Source organism: Orcinus orca, chromosome 6 (genome assembly GCF_937001465.1).
Source record: "Orcinus orca chromosome 6, mOrcOrc1.1, whole genome shotgun sequence".
In the NCBI taxonomy this organism is placed as follows: Eukaryota; Metazoa; Chordata; class Mammalia; order Artiodactyla; family Delphinidae; genus Orcinus; species Orcinus orca.
The window spans coordinates 20,443,842-20,460,192 of record NC_064564.1 but is presented as its reverse complement, the minus strand read 5'-3'; the positions used below and the strand labels follow the sequence as shown (position 1 = coordinate 20,460,192).

Genomic DNA, 16,351 nt, shown 5'->3' with positions numbered 1-16,351 from the left:
GGTTTGTTTAAACAAACTTAGGCCTTGATTTCTTTTTTAAAAACAATTTAACTTAGAAAGACGCTTCATCCTGCATTTTTTAAAACTAACCTGTTAACATATTCCTTTAACTCACTTATTCTTTGTATTCTCTAAGGAGGCACTACAGTTCGAAAGGAGATCATCAAGAATAAAATCAGAGCCATTGGGAAGATGGCACGGGTCTTTTCAATTCTTCGGTAAGGATAACTCTGTCATTACACTGTGGGATAAAAGCATTTTGAGAGTAATTTAGAAGTTGATTTCAGAACAGTTTTTTTAGAATTGGAGTTTGGTATTAGAACTGTTGGTCTTTGGGTTGAGTACAATCTGAATCAGACCTACATGTTAAAGTGCCTAGAAATGCCTGGCAAACATTTATTTGGTATGAGCTTAGATGCAGTGCAGTGAGTGCAGTGATTTAGTGTGGCTTCTGGAGCCAGATTGCCTGTGTTCAGATCCTGGCTCTGCATCTTCTCAGCTGTGTGATCTTGTGCCTCATTTTCCTGGTCTGTAAAAGAGTGATAATAGCAGATCTGCCTTACAAGGTTCTTTGGAGGATTATATGGGGTAATATATGGAAAACGTTAGAACAGCACCTGATTATTAAATGGCTTTAATTGAAAACAAGACCTGGCTAATTGTTGTTAATTGGAATATTTACAGAAAACATCCCTTTCTTTGGGTCAGGGAAGGGGTAGGGAGAAGGAGAAGCTATCTTCCATCTCTGCACATCTTTTCTTAACTTCTTTCAAGTATCTTTGTAGGTACTGAGAGGTAGAGACCCTAGCATTAACCCTGGGCTTTGATCTTCCTTTGCAGGGAAGAGAGTGAGAGTGTGCTGACTCTCAAGGGCCTGACTCCTACAGGTACACTCCCTTTGGGTGTACTCTCAGGAGGAAAGCAGACTATTGAGACAGGTGAGTATGAGAAATGCTCCTTTCATGGAAGGTGTGCTCCCGTTACCTAGCAGTCAATGTCAAATTGAAACTTAGGACTTCTTCCAATAAATGGTACTAAAGCAATTGGATATCTATCTCTGGGGGAAAATGGATCTCCATACACAAAAACTAAATCAAAATGAATTATAACTTAAATGTAAAATCTAAAACAGTAAAACTCCCAGAAGAAGGTATGGAAACTAGGCACTGGGGTAGATAAAGAGTGCTTAAATATGACACAAAAAATACTAACCTTAAAAGAAAAATTGAATAAATGACTTTCATGAAAATTAAGAATGTGTATTCACAGAAATTCATGATTAAGAAAGGAAAAAGACAAACCATAAACTGGGAGAAGATTTTTGCAGTACATATGTCTGACTAAGGACTTATATTCAGAGTCTACAGTTCTATAAAGTCTGTAGTTCTATAAAGAACTACAACTCAGGGACTTCCTGGTGGTCCAGTGGTTAAGACTCCATGCTTCCATCACAAGGGGCATGGGTTTGATCCTTGGTCAGGGAGCTAAGATCCCTCATGCCGCACCCCATGGCAAAAAAAAAAAGTACAACTCAATAAGAAAAACACAAAACAACCAAATTTTTTTCATGGTCAAAAGATTTTAACAGACACGTCACAAAAGAGGGTATTAAAATGGCCAAAAAGCATATGAAAAGGTGCTTAAAATAGTTACACATCTGGGAAATGGATATAAAACCACAGTGAGATACCACTACATATTCTCTAGAATGGCTAAAGTTTGTAAGTGTGACAATACCAAGTGTTGATGAGTTTGTGGAGAACTAAAACTAGACACATTGCTAGTGGGTTTGTAAATTGGTTCAACCACTTTGGAAAACTGTTGGGCAATAAAGCAAAACATATGTCTACCCTACAACCCAGCAAATCCATGCCTGTTTTTTTTTTGTTTATTTTATTTTATTTTGGCTGCATTGGGTCTTTGTTGCTGCACGCGGGCTTTCTCTAGTTGCGGTGAGCAGGGGCTACTCTTCCTTCCGGTGCACGGGCTTCTCATTGCAGTGGCTTCTCTTGTTGTGAAGCACGGGCTCTAGGCACGCGGGCTCAGTAGTTGTGGCTCACAGGCCCAGTTGCTCCGTGGCATGTGGGATCTTCCCGGACCAGGGCTCGAGCCTATGTCCCCTGCATTGGCAGACAGATTCTTAACACTGCGCCACCAGGGAAGCCCCCATGCCTGGTTTCTATAGAAGAGAAATTAGTGCATATGTCCACCGAAGGATGTGCATAAGAATGCTCACCTTAGCTTTACTCATAATAGTCCAAAATGGGAAACAACCAAATGTCCATCAATAGTAGAATAGATAAATTGTGTTATATTTATACAGTGGAATTTACTCAGCAATAAAAAATAACATTATGAATACATGCAAAACGTGGTTGAATCTCACAGACATCATGGTAAACTAAAAAAGCTACACTGAAAAGAGCACAGACTGTCTGATTTATATGATGTGCAAGAACAAGCAGACTAACATTTCTGGGTGGGATCAAAGTGAGGCGGCGGGGAAGCAACCGTGGCGTATATGGGCCTCACGGTGCCTCTCATCATGATGAGCGTGTTCTGGGGCTTCGTCAGCTTCTTGGAGCCCTGGTTCATCCCTGAGGGTCCCAACTGGGAGTTATCATCACCTTGTTGGTGACCTGTTCAGTTTGCTGTTATCTCTAGTCATGAAGAGATGTTAAATCAGCTCCATACCTAGACCACCTTCCTTGACTTGCCTATTTTGGCCATCAGCTTCCTTAAACATTCACAGCACATTTGAACATCTTATTCTACAATGCAGTATTTTTTTTCCCATCACCTTTTTTACACTTTGATGAATTATGTACCTACTTAAACTGTGCAGGCTCCATAAAATGTCTGTGCACTCCTCTGAGATAGAAAATGCTGTTTTTCTGAGAAATATATGACTCTCTCTTTGGAACCTGTGGATTTGAAGGTGGCTCCTGCCTGTTCACTACATGGGAATCAGCAAAGTGTTTAAGAGCTGTTACAAGACAGGAAGACTCCAGTGGGGCGGTCAATAGGAGAACATGTTCAGAGGGAAGATCTGTCCCACCAGAATTATGCCAAAGTATATTTTTAGGATGAATTTATTTCTGCTATCTTTTGGAATAAATTATTTTTCTGTTTTCAAAAAAAAAAAAAGAACTGGGACTTCCTGGTGGCACAGTGGTTAAAGATCCGCCTGTCAATGCAGGGGACATGGTTTCGAGCCCTGGTCTAGGAAGATCCCCCATGCCATGGCAGCTAAGCCCGCGAGCCACAGCTGCTGAACCCGCATGCTGCAACTACTGAAGCCCGCGCGCCTAGAGCCCGTGCTCTGCAACAAGACAATCCACCGCAATGAGAAGCTTGCGCACTGCAACGAAGAGTAGCCCCCGCTTGCTCCAATTAGAGAAAGCCCACGCACCGCAACGAAGACCCAGAGCAGCCAAAAATAAATAAATAATTACTTTTTAAAAAGAGCTTCACCGTGTCCCAGGCACTGAAGTTTAACACTCGATAGGTATTTGTGCTTTCTGTTCTCAGAAACACAAGCAACAACAACAAAAAAGGAACTGGCAGGCTCATCAATGGTAAAAGAAGTCAGAATGGCACGTCCTCTGGTGGGAGCATATGGACCCAGAAGGAGCCCAGGGGACTTCTGGAGTAGTGGGAATGTTCTATATCACTACCTAGGTGGTAGTTACACAAGTGCATGCATATATAAAAATGTATTAATGAGTACACTTCAGATTTATGCACATCATATGCCTCACTTGTGTGTTTTATACCTTAATTTTGGGGGGTTAGAGTTTCTCAGTCAGAAAGGGAGTTTGCCTCTTTGCCTGCAAACCATATCCTACAACAGTGCCTCAGTCACCGCTTCAACCAGAGTGTCAGTTCTGAAAATTACGTGGGCGTTGACTTTAAGGAGAGGACTTTATGGAACCCAGGAATGATAAGGTTGATATTTGTCAGAATAAACAGATCTGGTCAAGCAAGGGGAAGAAACGTGAGATCAAGTCATTGGATGACTAATTCTAGGCAAGAAAACTGGAGTTGAAGCATCAACAACTTAAAGTAGAGTTTCAGTGCTTTTTTGCCCCCCTTGTTTTTTGAATTGCTTCTACTTAAGTTTTTCTTTTCCTTGTCACCCTGCCTCTTATAGGAATTCTTTGCATTTTGTGAACATTCCAGGGCATTGATTAATAGGAACAGCCCCCTTTCCCCCTCTTCTTTTTTTTTTTTTTTTTTTTGTGGTATGCGGGCCTCTCACTGTTGTGGCCTCTCCCATCGCAGAGCACAGGCTCCGGACGCACAGGCTCAGCGGCCATGGCTCATGGGCCTAGCCGCTCCACGGCATGTGGGATCTTCCCGGACCGGGGCACGAACCCGTGTCCCCTGCATCGGCAGGCGGACTCTCAACCACTGCGCCACCAGGGAAGCCCATCCCCCTCTTCTTTTTATAGGATTGATTTCCTCCTTCTCTTTCAAATTGAATACTGAAATATTAGAGTTTAGTTATTTATAAGGAAGAGTGAACATTTTCTCCTTGCAAGTATAAAATTAATTTTCTTAAGTTCTGTAGTTTCATAGGAAGAATCAGTAAACTGTTTCAGACTGAATTTTCCCTCTCAGATGCACAGTTTCTTGTAAGCAAAATACTTTTCTGTCATTGCTCTGCTTATTAGTCATGTGAAATATTCTGAGAGCAGCTCTGACAAAGCATTTTAGAGTTAATGGGTAGTAATACGGGTAAAGAAAAAAAGGAACATCCTATACCTCCTTTCTTGAAAAGTTTTGGAAATTTGCTGATCCACAGAGTTGTTGTTTTAATCTGAATGAAATTTTTCTAGACCTTGATTTGAAAGAGTAAATCTGCAAATCTGGGTTAAGTAGCAAAGAGAATTTTATGGATGTGTTATTTGGAGATTTGTTGTTTATAATCCTTGGTCTATCTTTTGTTCTCAGTCCCAAATATATGCAGTTTCTCTTCATTCCTGATTTGAATATGAGTGTTTTAATCACTATAGGATTGTTTATTGGTACTCCAAAATTGATAGAAATCTCAGGAATGTGTAAGAACAAAACTAAAGTTGCAGCCAGTAGAGCTTCTTATTCTCTCTTATTGATTGACAAGAACTGAGTTTATTTGTCATTTTCTCATCAGAGTCTCAGTTCCACAGGTTCACTGGCAAACTGGAGCGTTAGCTGAAAAAGATCTTTTATTGTTCATGTAACTTTACTTGGAGAGCCTTCAACCAACAATATCCCATCCTATATGGCCTTATAGCCTACATTCATTTATACCCCACCTTGTTCCAAGGGGGATTAGAGTAAGCTACAGTATACATCCAACACAGTGAAGGGAAATAAATATGCTTGGAAATTGGAGCACAAAGGAAAACAAACCAGTGAAAGCCAGTAGTCAGTCACAAATTTGACTCCAAGCTTCCTAGTAGCCAAAATAAAGAGGAAAGACCATAAGATAAAAAACAGGTCAGTTATAAATTGGACTCCATCAAAAGTTTTAAAGTTTTGTGCTGAAAATGGAACCATCAAGAAAGTGAAAACACAACCCACAGCATGGGTGAAAATATTTACAAAGCATATATCTGATAAGAGACTAGTATCTAGAAACTGTAAAGAATTCTTGTAACTGAATAATAAAAAGGCAAATAACCCAATTAAAATGGGTAAAAAATTGAATAGACATTTTTCCAAAGAAGACATACAAATGGCCAATAAGCATGTGAAAAGATGTTCCACATCATTAGACATTTAACCACAATGAGATACCACTTTAAGCCCACTGGATAGATGTAATCAAAAAGGCAGATAGAAACAAGTGTTGGTGAGAATGGAGAGAAAGTAGGACCCTCATACACTGCTGGTGGGGATTTAAAATGGAGCAGCACATTGGAAACCAATCTGGCAGTTTCTTAGATGATTAAACATACCGTTAATCATATGACCCAGCAGTTACACTCCTAGTTACATACCCAGAGAAATGAAAACATAGCCACACAAAAACTTGTACACAAATGTTCATAGTAACATGCTCTGTAATAGCCAATAAGTGGAAACAACACAAATGTCTATCACCTGATGAATGGATAAACAAAATGTGGTGTATTCATACAGTGGAATACTATTCAGTCATAAAAAGGAATTATGTACTGATACAATCCTCAACATGAATGAACCTTGAAAACATTATGCTAAGTGAAAGAAGCCAATCACTAAAACCACATATTATATGATTCCACTTATGCGAAATGTCCAGAACAGGCAAATCTGTAGAGACGGAAAGTACTTTAGTGGTTGACTGTAAAGTTAGGGAAAGGGATGAGGGAGGGAAATGGGGTTTTAGGAGGTGATGAAAATATTCTAACCATAGATTGTGGTAATGGCTGCACAACTCTTAAAATCATTGAACTATCACTTTGAACAAGTGAATTTTATGGTTATGTGAATTATGTTTCAGTAAAGAAATCTCATTCAGTAAAGAAAAGTATATTTCAGTAAAGGAAAAGAAAAAAGAGTTTCTCAGTTTTATACGACTGTTTCTTGTAAGGAATATACTTCAGTGCAGGCTATCTTAATACCCAATGCAAAAAGCAATTCTAGGAGGACCCAAAACAATGTGATACTAGGACACATTTTGCCACACACATAGCTTTTAAATTCTAATTAACCAACACTGTGTATACAATTTCAGGTAAAGCCTTGTTCTCCCACTTCTTAACAGTTGCTTTTGTGATGTACTGTTTGAAGGCATTATTGTTTTCTTGTGAAAATTTGTTCTGTGTGAGGAGGTTTGAGAGGGTGTGACATTGCCTTAACACATGCCAACACATGGTTGACAAATGTAAGCAGTTGATAAGTTGATTCCAAGTTTCCATTTTCCCCATTGCCTTGGGAAGTTAATTTTCAGTTCTTCCAGTTTCTCCTCTCTGATGGATATAAAAAGCCTCAGGAACAGCAAACTGTTACTGTTCATTATTCTTCCCTGCCTTCTTTTAAAAAATTGGTATTGGAGGAACTAACAGGGTTCTCCTAATAAGATCTTTCTTGCTACAACTGGTAACCTTTTCATATATTAGCGCTTTTACTGTCTTAAAATGAAGATGCAAGAAAGTTTACCTGTTGATACTAATTCTTAAATAGCTTCCTTTTCCAAAAGTGAGGGAGAAGAGGGCCTTCTTAGTAATTGGCCTGCTGTCTTGCACAGCGAATGGAAGCCATGTGGGTTGGAAATGTCAGCCTCTGCTGTGTCTCTCCTCCCAGATGGTACATGAATTTGTATTCAGAATTGAATAGATTTATGCCTTTGCCAGCTTAGTACTCCACCCCCGGAAAAGAAATAACCCTTCACTTATAACCCACTTTTCTCTCCTTCCAAATGCCAGTCTGTTATTCAACGGCCACTCCTTTTCATTAAGGACAGTTGGACCCCACACAAGTTGCTTGAAATCATTAAGAAATAGTTTTAAATAACTTTTTAAAATAGGACACAGCAGCTACAGATCTAATATCATCTGAACTATCACAAACTAAAGAACAGTTGTAATATTAAATGATTTGACTGGACATATTTTGATATGTGAATGTTAAGACGTAGATTAGCAGCTGGCTATTTAAAATGAGGAAAACGTTGTAACTCTTGTTTCTTCTAGTCAGCTTGATTGACCCCATTGTCTTAGCTATGGATGACATTAGCTAAAAGGTTCTCGTGCCACTCACAATGTGAACAATCTTAGAAACTCTCCCCACCTCATATTTCCCCCCAATTTAGTTTTTCGCAGTAATCCTGTCGCTTCTCTAACTAGTCGACTTTTATTAGGGATGGGAATAGGCTTAAAGGTGGGACGCTGGGATGTCTGTGCTGGCAGCAGTGCTGTTGGTTTACTCACTCTTTTTCTGCCTTCATTTTTGCATGCCACTGCTCCTGCCTCTTACAGCCACAGTAGAAGCGGTAGAGGCCCGGGAAGGTATGGCCATATTCCTATGATAGATGTGATCATGTGTCTGTCTACTGGTTTTAAAAGCTTTGTCAACATTCGAAATCTTTTATTATTGCATCACCAGAACTGTAACAGTGAGGAAAGGAAGAGATATCTCCAGGTGTGCTCACAAAGTATTTCCTTTGTGTCCTGTATTTGTATTAATTTAAATGATCTTCTCCACAGCTGCAGTCCTTTCTGGGCTCTCTCAGTTTTAATGCAATGACTGAAGCTTAAGCAACTGGTCATGGGGGTTCAAATGGTGTAATCTCATAGCCCTTCCTTATCCAAGAGGCATCCATTTGATTATCAGAAATTCAAACCCTCAGCCTCTTTATCTAATGATTCCAAATGACATCAAAAGTGGAGGCAAAAGTAGATAGGATTTAGTTTGATTTGTTTTTGAGGTTGCCCTAAGTCAGTCAAGCTAAATTATTTTTGTTTCTATGAAAACAAATTTTAAGTAACAAATTATCTATGAATTCTGAGGATGAAAACCATTGGAATCGATATACTTGTGTTATAAATTTAATTGTTCTGTTCGATAAGATGGTTCACAATGGGAATGCCTTTCCTTGGTGATACAAAAGTTCAATCAGAAAGAAAATATCTAGGAACTATTTTTTAGATGGCTTTTAACTTACATTCAGCTCCTGGTTGTGCAAGATAAAAAGCTTTCCTTCTAAACAAACTTTTTTGTGTGGTCTATGTGATGTTTGTGTTAGAGCAGCTACTCTGCTTAACTTGTTCTGTTATTCTAGTGTTGCCTTTTTTTCTCTCTCACTGAGCACGTTTCTGGCCCATAAGAGACTCTTTCAAATGTATTGGGGCTTTTTGTCAGGTCTACTTCTGCTATGATTAATTGAGCTATGAAAATGACTTTCACAGTTTCCGTGGCCCTTTGGGCCTTAAGGAAGCAGTAGCTTCAGACCAGGCTAATTGAAATCAAATATTGCTCAATCCCTTCACCAGACATGTGCTCCACAGCCACCCTTCTGTGTTTTTCTCTAGGAGGTTGCTGTATGCTAAGAAACTTAAAGCTGGTCGCTTTACTGTCTAATTGAGCTCCTCCCTTTCCTGTTTTTCTGTAGCCATCAGAGGGTTTTCGCTTCAGCACAGGATCCGGAGTTTTGAAGAAGCCCGAGGTCTGGACCGAATTAATGAGCGGATGCCACCCCGCAAAGATAGCCAGTACTTTGATGGGCCGGTGAAATTAGTCCAACCAAACGCTGCGCACAGGAGTGACAAGGGGAGAAGAGCCAGTAATGACTCAGAGCCCTGCTGTGGCACAGGTGGATCCAAGACTTAACAATCAATTTTATTTATTTATTATTGGAAAACAAAACAAAAACAACTGAAACAACTTAAACCTGGAGGTGCATTCATAATACACTCTGCATTTACTCTGTAAGAAAGGTGACCATTTTATAAATTCTTTTAATTTATGTTTAATATATACATAAAAAGTGAATGTGTTTTGTTTTTCCTTTTTTTCCCCCCCCTAATTTTTAGGAACTGATCTGATTGTCTGATACATAGTGAAGTCTTGTGCTATAAAGGGGACCTTCCCCCTAATAAAAGGGCCTTGGAAACCTCTACCCTGGGTTTCTGACTTGAACTAGCCAGCCTTTTCTCTTGTTTTTGGAGGGTAATATCTTTAATTTCAGACTAATCATTTTTCAAACACAAAAGGGTTTTTTCTTTTCTTTTTTTTTTTTCCTTTCTACAGGGTACCATTGAAGATCTCTTAGATTTCAGTGGCTAAAACTTCTCTTCTTATGGAAAACTTGATTATAGTAGAACTCCTAAGTGAATAACCCAAACCCAGTGATTTTAAGGGCCAAGGGAAATGTTTTCCATGATAACCTACTTTCTTCTGGACTCTCAATTACTCAATGTATTCTAGTATGGCGAAATAAAAAATAATGAGGGATTTTCGTAGAATTACTTAAAATTTGTTCATCTAACCGTGGGCATGATTGGTTTAAACTTCCCTTAGAACTTTGGAGGTTTCTTAACTGTTGCCAGATCCTTTTGCTTTTTTTTTTTTTTTTTTTTTTTAATTTTTTGCGGTACGCGGGCCTCTCACTGCTGTGGCCTCTTCCGTTGCGGAGCACAGGCTCCGGACGCGCAGGCTCAGCGGCCATGGCTCATGGGCCCAGCCGCTCCGCGGCATGTGGGATCTTCCCGGACCGGGGCACGAACCCGTGTCCCCTGCATCGGCAGGCGGACTCTCAACCACTGCGCCACCAGGGAAGCGCCCTTGCTTTTATTTTTGAACACTAGGTGATTTACCCCATCTGCAAAGGAAGCGACATTTCTAAATATAAATGCCCTCTGTAGAGCCTTCGATGGTAAGAAGTGTTTATGCCCTTCTGTGTTACTGCATCAGCTCTCACATCTATCCTCCCCGTCGTCCATCTGTTTTGCTGTGTCAGCATTTTTGAAACCAACGGGGTAATGGAAACTGACTAGGTTAAAATGGTCCCCCTGTGAACTGGAAGTCTTGCTAAAGGGCATTGGATGAGTGAGGATTTCCTGTCTATCAATTACTGGAATGTTCCTCCATGTTTCAGCACTCATTATATTGAACTGTGTGTCGGTCTCTGTCAGCGTATTTTGGAATACAAAAACAAGTGATCAAATACAAGGTTTGAATAATCTTTCCTTAGTTTTTCAAGTCATAACCAACTAGTGAAGGAAATTTCAGGGATCCTTAGGCTCCCATTTTTGGTTTAGCCTGATGACAGGTGCCATGTCATAATACTCATTGGTCAGCCTGTAGTGAAAGTGCATGTCTGGGCCACACTACATCAAAGTGCATATTTGTGGAATTCCTTAATGTCATTTGGGATATAGGAGTCCAGCATTAAAGCAAGTATCCCAGACAGTAGTACTTTATGTTTGGAGCTTCAAGGACACCAGAAACCTCTTTTCAAAAAACATAATTTCAGGGAATTCCCTGGCAGTCCAGTGGTTAGGACTCTAGGCTTTCACTGCTGAGGGCCCAGGTTCAGTCCCTGGTCGGGGAACTAGGATCCCACAAGCCGTGTGGCACGGTTCAAAACAAAACATAATTTCATTAGAAGAATGAGGATTTAGCCCATCTATCTCTTTCTCCTATGCCTTGCTAACAGTTCCCAGTTTGTTTATGACAGAGATCAAAGCACTTTGGGGATTGGAATCTGGTGGCGTAGTGTAGAGTGCTCTGTTAACAGAAAAGATAGGAAGGATATTGGGGAGGAGATAAAAGATCTCTTATTGGGTTGTGAGTAAAATCTTTGAAAGAGGAGAGAAAGAGTCTCCAGTAGCTGTCTTTACTGATCATCATTTCTTTATAATCAAAGAGGAATTCATCACCTGGATATCCTCATACTCCTCCCTCCCCCAATCCCAATAGGGAAAGAGCCACTGTTTTGGAAATCTCACCTAATGTGACAGTCAGTTCACAGGACAGGTTTGATAGATGGGAGTCCCTGATTCCTTTCTCTTTTCCATTGAGGCTATTGTTATACACACACAGTCCCCAGGTAGAAACCGTGGGCTTCAATCTTAAGGACTTCAATCAGCAGGCAAGTAGTGAAATAGTTACTACAAATCCTTATAAGCAAAAAATAGTATTAGGAAAAAAAAAAAAAAGACAATTACTTAGGAAGGTCTTCATTTTCTTCCCAAAATGAAGTAGTGCGATAAAGCAATTTTCCTTGACAGAGCCATGTGAAAAGATGTATTTTACAGGTAACTTTTGAGCTGTTGAAGGTTCAGCCGGAGTAGAGAGTTAAGTGGTCACGATTCAAGAAAATTGGAGGGGGTTTAAAAGAGCGTAGCAGCAGCTCTGGAAGGAAGTTAGGTTTGAAGATCCTGTTGAATTCTAAAGGTAAAGGCATTTCTTATGTTCTGTAGAAAGCTGGGGTGTGTATTTCAGCACTTTAGAAAGTTGTGTGGTGAGTGTGTCTGTCTGGTATAAGTAGCTTTTTTTTTTTTTTTAATTAATTTATTTATTTTGGCTGCATTGGGTCTTGGTTGCTGCGCGCGGGCTCTCTCTGGCTGCGGTGAGCAGGGGCTACTCTTCGTTGCGGTGCGCAGGCTTCTCACTGCGGTGGCTTCTCTTGTGGTGGAGCACGGGCTCTAGGTGCGCGGGCTTCAGTATTTGTGGCACGCAGGCTCAGTAGCTGTGGCACGCGGGCTCTAGAGCGCAGGCTCAGTAGTTGTGGCTCACGGGCTTAGTTGCTCCACGTCATGTGGGATCTTCCCGGACCAGGGCTCAAACACGTGTCCCCTGTATTGGCAGGCAGATTCTTATCCACTGCACCACCAGGGAAGTCCTACAAGTAGCTTCTTAAAGCCAGACCAGCAGGCAGTGCACCTATATATGCATTTGTACCTGTGATTCAAGACAGTTTAGAAGGCATAAACCGGGGCTTCCCTGGTGGCGCAGTGGTTAAGAATCCTCCTGCCAATGCAGGGGACACGCGTTTGAGCCCTGGTCCGGGAAGATCCCACATGCCGCGGAGCAACTAAGCCCGTGCACCACAACTACCGAGCCTGCACTCTACAGCCCATGAGCCACAACTACTGAGCCCACGCGCCACAACGACTGAAGCCTGCGCACCTAGAGCCTGTGCTCCGCAACAAGAGAAGCCACCACAATGAGAGAAGCCCGCGCACCGCAATGAAGAGTTGTCCCCGCTTGCTGCAACTAGAGAAAGCCTGTGCGCAGCAACGAAGACCCAACGCAGCCAAAAATAAATAATTAAAATAGATAAATTTTTTTAAAAGGTAAAAATAAGTAAATAATAATAGAAGGCGTGAACCTTAGGAATATATTGATATAACAGCACTTGTTCTTCCCTTTAGACTTCATTGGAGGGTTTTAACATATTTTTTAATGTTTTAATCTGAATAGTAGCTCCCGAGATGGCTGGTGGCCTGCCCTGAGTTTGCCATAAAACTGCCTGGGGCCTGATAGTCTGACTGGGGCCATCATTTCAAACAAACATTTTGACTGCTGTCAGCGCTCTGTGGTGTTGCTGTTTTCAAAGCCTCTTCTGTTTTTACTAAATCTTCCCCCTTGAATGTTCTAAAGATACTAAAAATACTTTTCTCTTGTTCTCCTTCACTTTAAAGTCCACAGAGACGTTATTCAACTTCTCTCATGGGGGTTGGGGGGACGCATCAGAGGGCTCCTTTGTAAACTTTTCTGAAATACCAGTTTAGAAATGGCACTTCCCGAAGACCAGTTTTCCCAATTTTGTTTACATCCACGTCATATGAAGTTACAAATTGATCAGATGACAGTTCTTGTTAATAAAAATTTTAGAACTCATCTAATACAAGTTCAAAACATACATCTTTTTTTAATCTCTGTGTTCTGAATAGTTAGAGAAAAAGTAAAAGAATAAGCCGCGTGTGTGTGCATGTGCGTGTGCGTGTGTGTGTGTGAGAGAGAGAGAGAGACGGAATGCTAAAACAAAAGCAGCCTGTTTTCTTTAAAACCTCGGTAACACTTAGGTTATGGGTACAGACATTGCTGATTCGCTGGCCTTTTTTGACTAGATATTGACCAGCAAAGTGAAAATGGCTTATGGATGGGTATGATGTGGCTTCTTGCCTAGGGATAGAAGAATCAGAGACTCTCCAGGAATATCAGTATTTTTCATACCCTTTTATCTATATTTATCTTGCCTTTTCTGTTCCTACAGAACATTTGCAGTTCCATGAATCAAGTTTTTCTCAATAGCAAAGATTTGCTTTCTTATCCTGATAACAGGATAACTGACTTCGTGACACTATTCAGAATAGGAAAAGGAAAGCTCTTAATTGTTTTGTAAACAGATTATTATTATTTAATGTCATTATGGAGCAAGGGTGGGATTTCTTCAAATTGGATAACTTGGGGCCTTGGCATTGTCCCTTAGATCCTCTTCTGAGTAATTTTAAAACACAAAGTTTGGGACTTCCCTGGTGGTCCAGTGGTTAAGACTCCACACTTCCAACACAGGGGACGTGGGTTCGATCCCTGGTCGGGGAACTAAGATCCCACATGCCTTGGGGTGTGGCCAAAAGATTAAAAAACAAAACAAAACAAAAAACAAAGTTTGAGGCAGCTGCTCTCTGTAAGAAAAATATTGCAAACCATGCCTACATGAGATACAGCCAGACTTACTGCTCATGGTCATTACTCAATAGTCCCTCTAGCCTCTTGGAGTAAGTAAGGCTGAAATCTGTTCCCTCTACCCTCCCTTGTTTTATGTAAATATTGTAGCTGATCTCCAGAAGTTTTGACTGTACCATATCTATAAATACAAAACTCAAGCTCTTGAGAGTTACGTTCATCCTGACCAATCTGGGTGACCAGTTAGTTAAAATGGTTTAGGAAGAGCTTGTACCAGATTGACTGATTCATAGTTTTTCTTTGTATTAATTTTCAGGTTTTTTCCTCCAGTTTTTGTATTGAAAATTACTTTCGTACCCAGAAAGACTTGTTGAGATATCATTCTAGAATCTCCGATATTTATTATAGTTGTTATAGTAACAGTGGAACCCAAGTGTTTTTCAAAGCATTATTCAGCTTTCCCTACCCTGGGAGAAAAGACTTCAGAGGGAGCGTGAACCCAGAGCCCCAGTTGTGGGAATGAGGCTCCAATTTCCTAAATCACTTGTGGTTATAAACATGGATACCACCTTGTCTGGCACCCAGGTCCATTTCTTTTCTGAAATCTGCTATAGCAGAGAGTAAAGGGCAGTCTAGGGAGCCCAACAATAGCTGGAGGAGGGTTTGGATTACCTGGAGGACACCTCCGAAGCATTGTAATGCCACAGTCCCTCTTCAGCACTGCTGTGATCAAACACTCAAAGGAAAGCCATAAGAAAGGGCAGACGCGCATAGAGCAAGCAAGTTGTGTAGTCGAAAAACGTGGTTGTTACTCTTATCTTGAGTCCAGCAGAGAACTGTATTCACAGTAGAGCTTTGTGCCACTGATAGAGTGTGAAAGAGGAAACCTATATTACTTTGAGACTTGTGACCTGACCTGCCTATGTCTAGCCAGCCAAAGTGAATGGGGTCAGGGTTAGCTGCCTTCATCTATGCAGTCACAAAGGTAAAGATGATACTGGAGACTATATTCCCTCCCGGGAGGCCGTGGCCTCACGCCCCATCAACCTTGGCAAGACTTGCTAAATAACACCTTCGTCCAAGACAGGGTTATGCATCTTCTCGTCTTCTACACCCTCATGACAAGCCGAGGTGGTTTAAGATCAAGAAGTGAGGAGTGGATGTGGATCGTCCCTCTGAGCAGCTCTAAAGGAGGGCCACGTACGCTGCCTTCTTGTAAGTTCTTGCCCAAATTCCCTTCACTCCCTTAACATAGCTGTCTCCAAATAACTTGTGTGTGTGTGTGTGTTCATGTTAAAGTGAAGTGCATGTAATAAGAAGGAGCTCTACTGTACATTTTGATTTGTGGCAATAAAGATGTGGGTTTTGTCTGTCAAAGAAACTTTTTGAAGATACCATCATGAATGCCCCACTTTTCCTTTCTCAGTGTACTGTGACCAATAGCTCTGTTTCCTAACAGAAATGTCAGCAGGCATTTTCCAAGAAAGGATCCTGGTTTTGCTTCCTAAATGAGGGGGTCAGACACATGAGACTAGCTAGTGGTGTAAATTTTTTAAGGCTTTTCTGAATGATGAATTATTTGCTTGTGCTTAGAGGTTACTGGCTTTTTCTTGTTTCAGTTATGTTAAGGCAAATGGTGGAAATGTTATTTATTGGCAGAAATCATAAGTCTTTTTTGTGAACAAGAAATTAATTTGTTAAAACTTTCTTACTGTACATTAGAAGTCATCTTGAAAAAAAGAAGAAATTAAATGATAACTTTATTGGCTCCCTGTGTCTTTATTTCCTTGTGGAGCACACTTGTATTTGGCTCTTACCCATTCAGTAATTCTGGAAGTCAAGGGAAAGCCTGATGTTTGATGTCTGGTCTGGTCCCTGACAATGCCAAGGAATTCTCCCCTCAAGGAAAGGAATCCCATCACAATAAAAGGAACCTCTTTTCTTCACGTCTTCAGCTCCCTAGTTTTCAATCTGCTTTGCTGGCTGCGGTGGTGGTTCTATTTCTCCCACTCAGAACCCGTTCCCTTGCCCTGGCCTCGTTCCTGGCACTTTGCCCACCACGAAATCACACTCAAGTCCCAGCTCCTTCTGTGGTTTCTCCGGCAGAGGCCGCTACTTGAAGAAAAGGAAGAAAGACATCCCAGAAAATGTACAGTCTTTACAAAAGATAAAAATAATTTTTATTAGAGCAATTTAATAACTCTGCACATGGTCCTACTAATAGACACAGATAAATTCCATCTTG

At 40.8% G+C, this 16,351-nt stretch overlaps 1 protein-coding gene across 7 annotated transcripts in view; it reads left to right on the top strand.

Annotated features, from left to right (window-relative positions):
- The window catches only part of PPP3CC (protein phosphatase 3 catalytic subunit gamma), a 98,034-nt gene extending 82,160 nt beyond the window's left edge, over positions 1-15,874 (top strand). For 4 of the 7 annotated variants that reach the window (XM_033429699.2, XM_049711699.1, XM_033429698.2 and 1 more), the window contains 4 exons: positions 137-218; positions 841-938; positions 7,950-7,979; positions 9,083-15,874. In XM_033429699.2, the coding sequence (XP_033285590.1) occupies positions 137-218; positions 841-938; positions 7,950-7,979; positions 9,083-9,300 (428 nt within the window). In that variant the 3' untranslated portion in view covers positions 9,301-15,874. The remainder of the gene's footprint in view (positions 1-136; positions 219-840; positions 939-7,949; positions 7,980-9,082) is intronic. The other 3 variants (XM_033429701.2, XM_033429700.2, XM_004270647.4) reach the window with 1 other exon arrangement.
- The last annotated feature ends 477 nt before the right edge of the window (positions 15,875-16,351 follow it).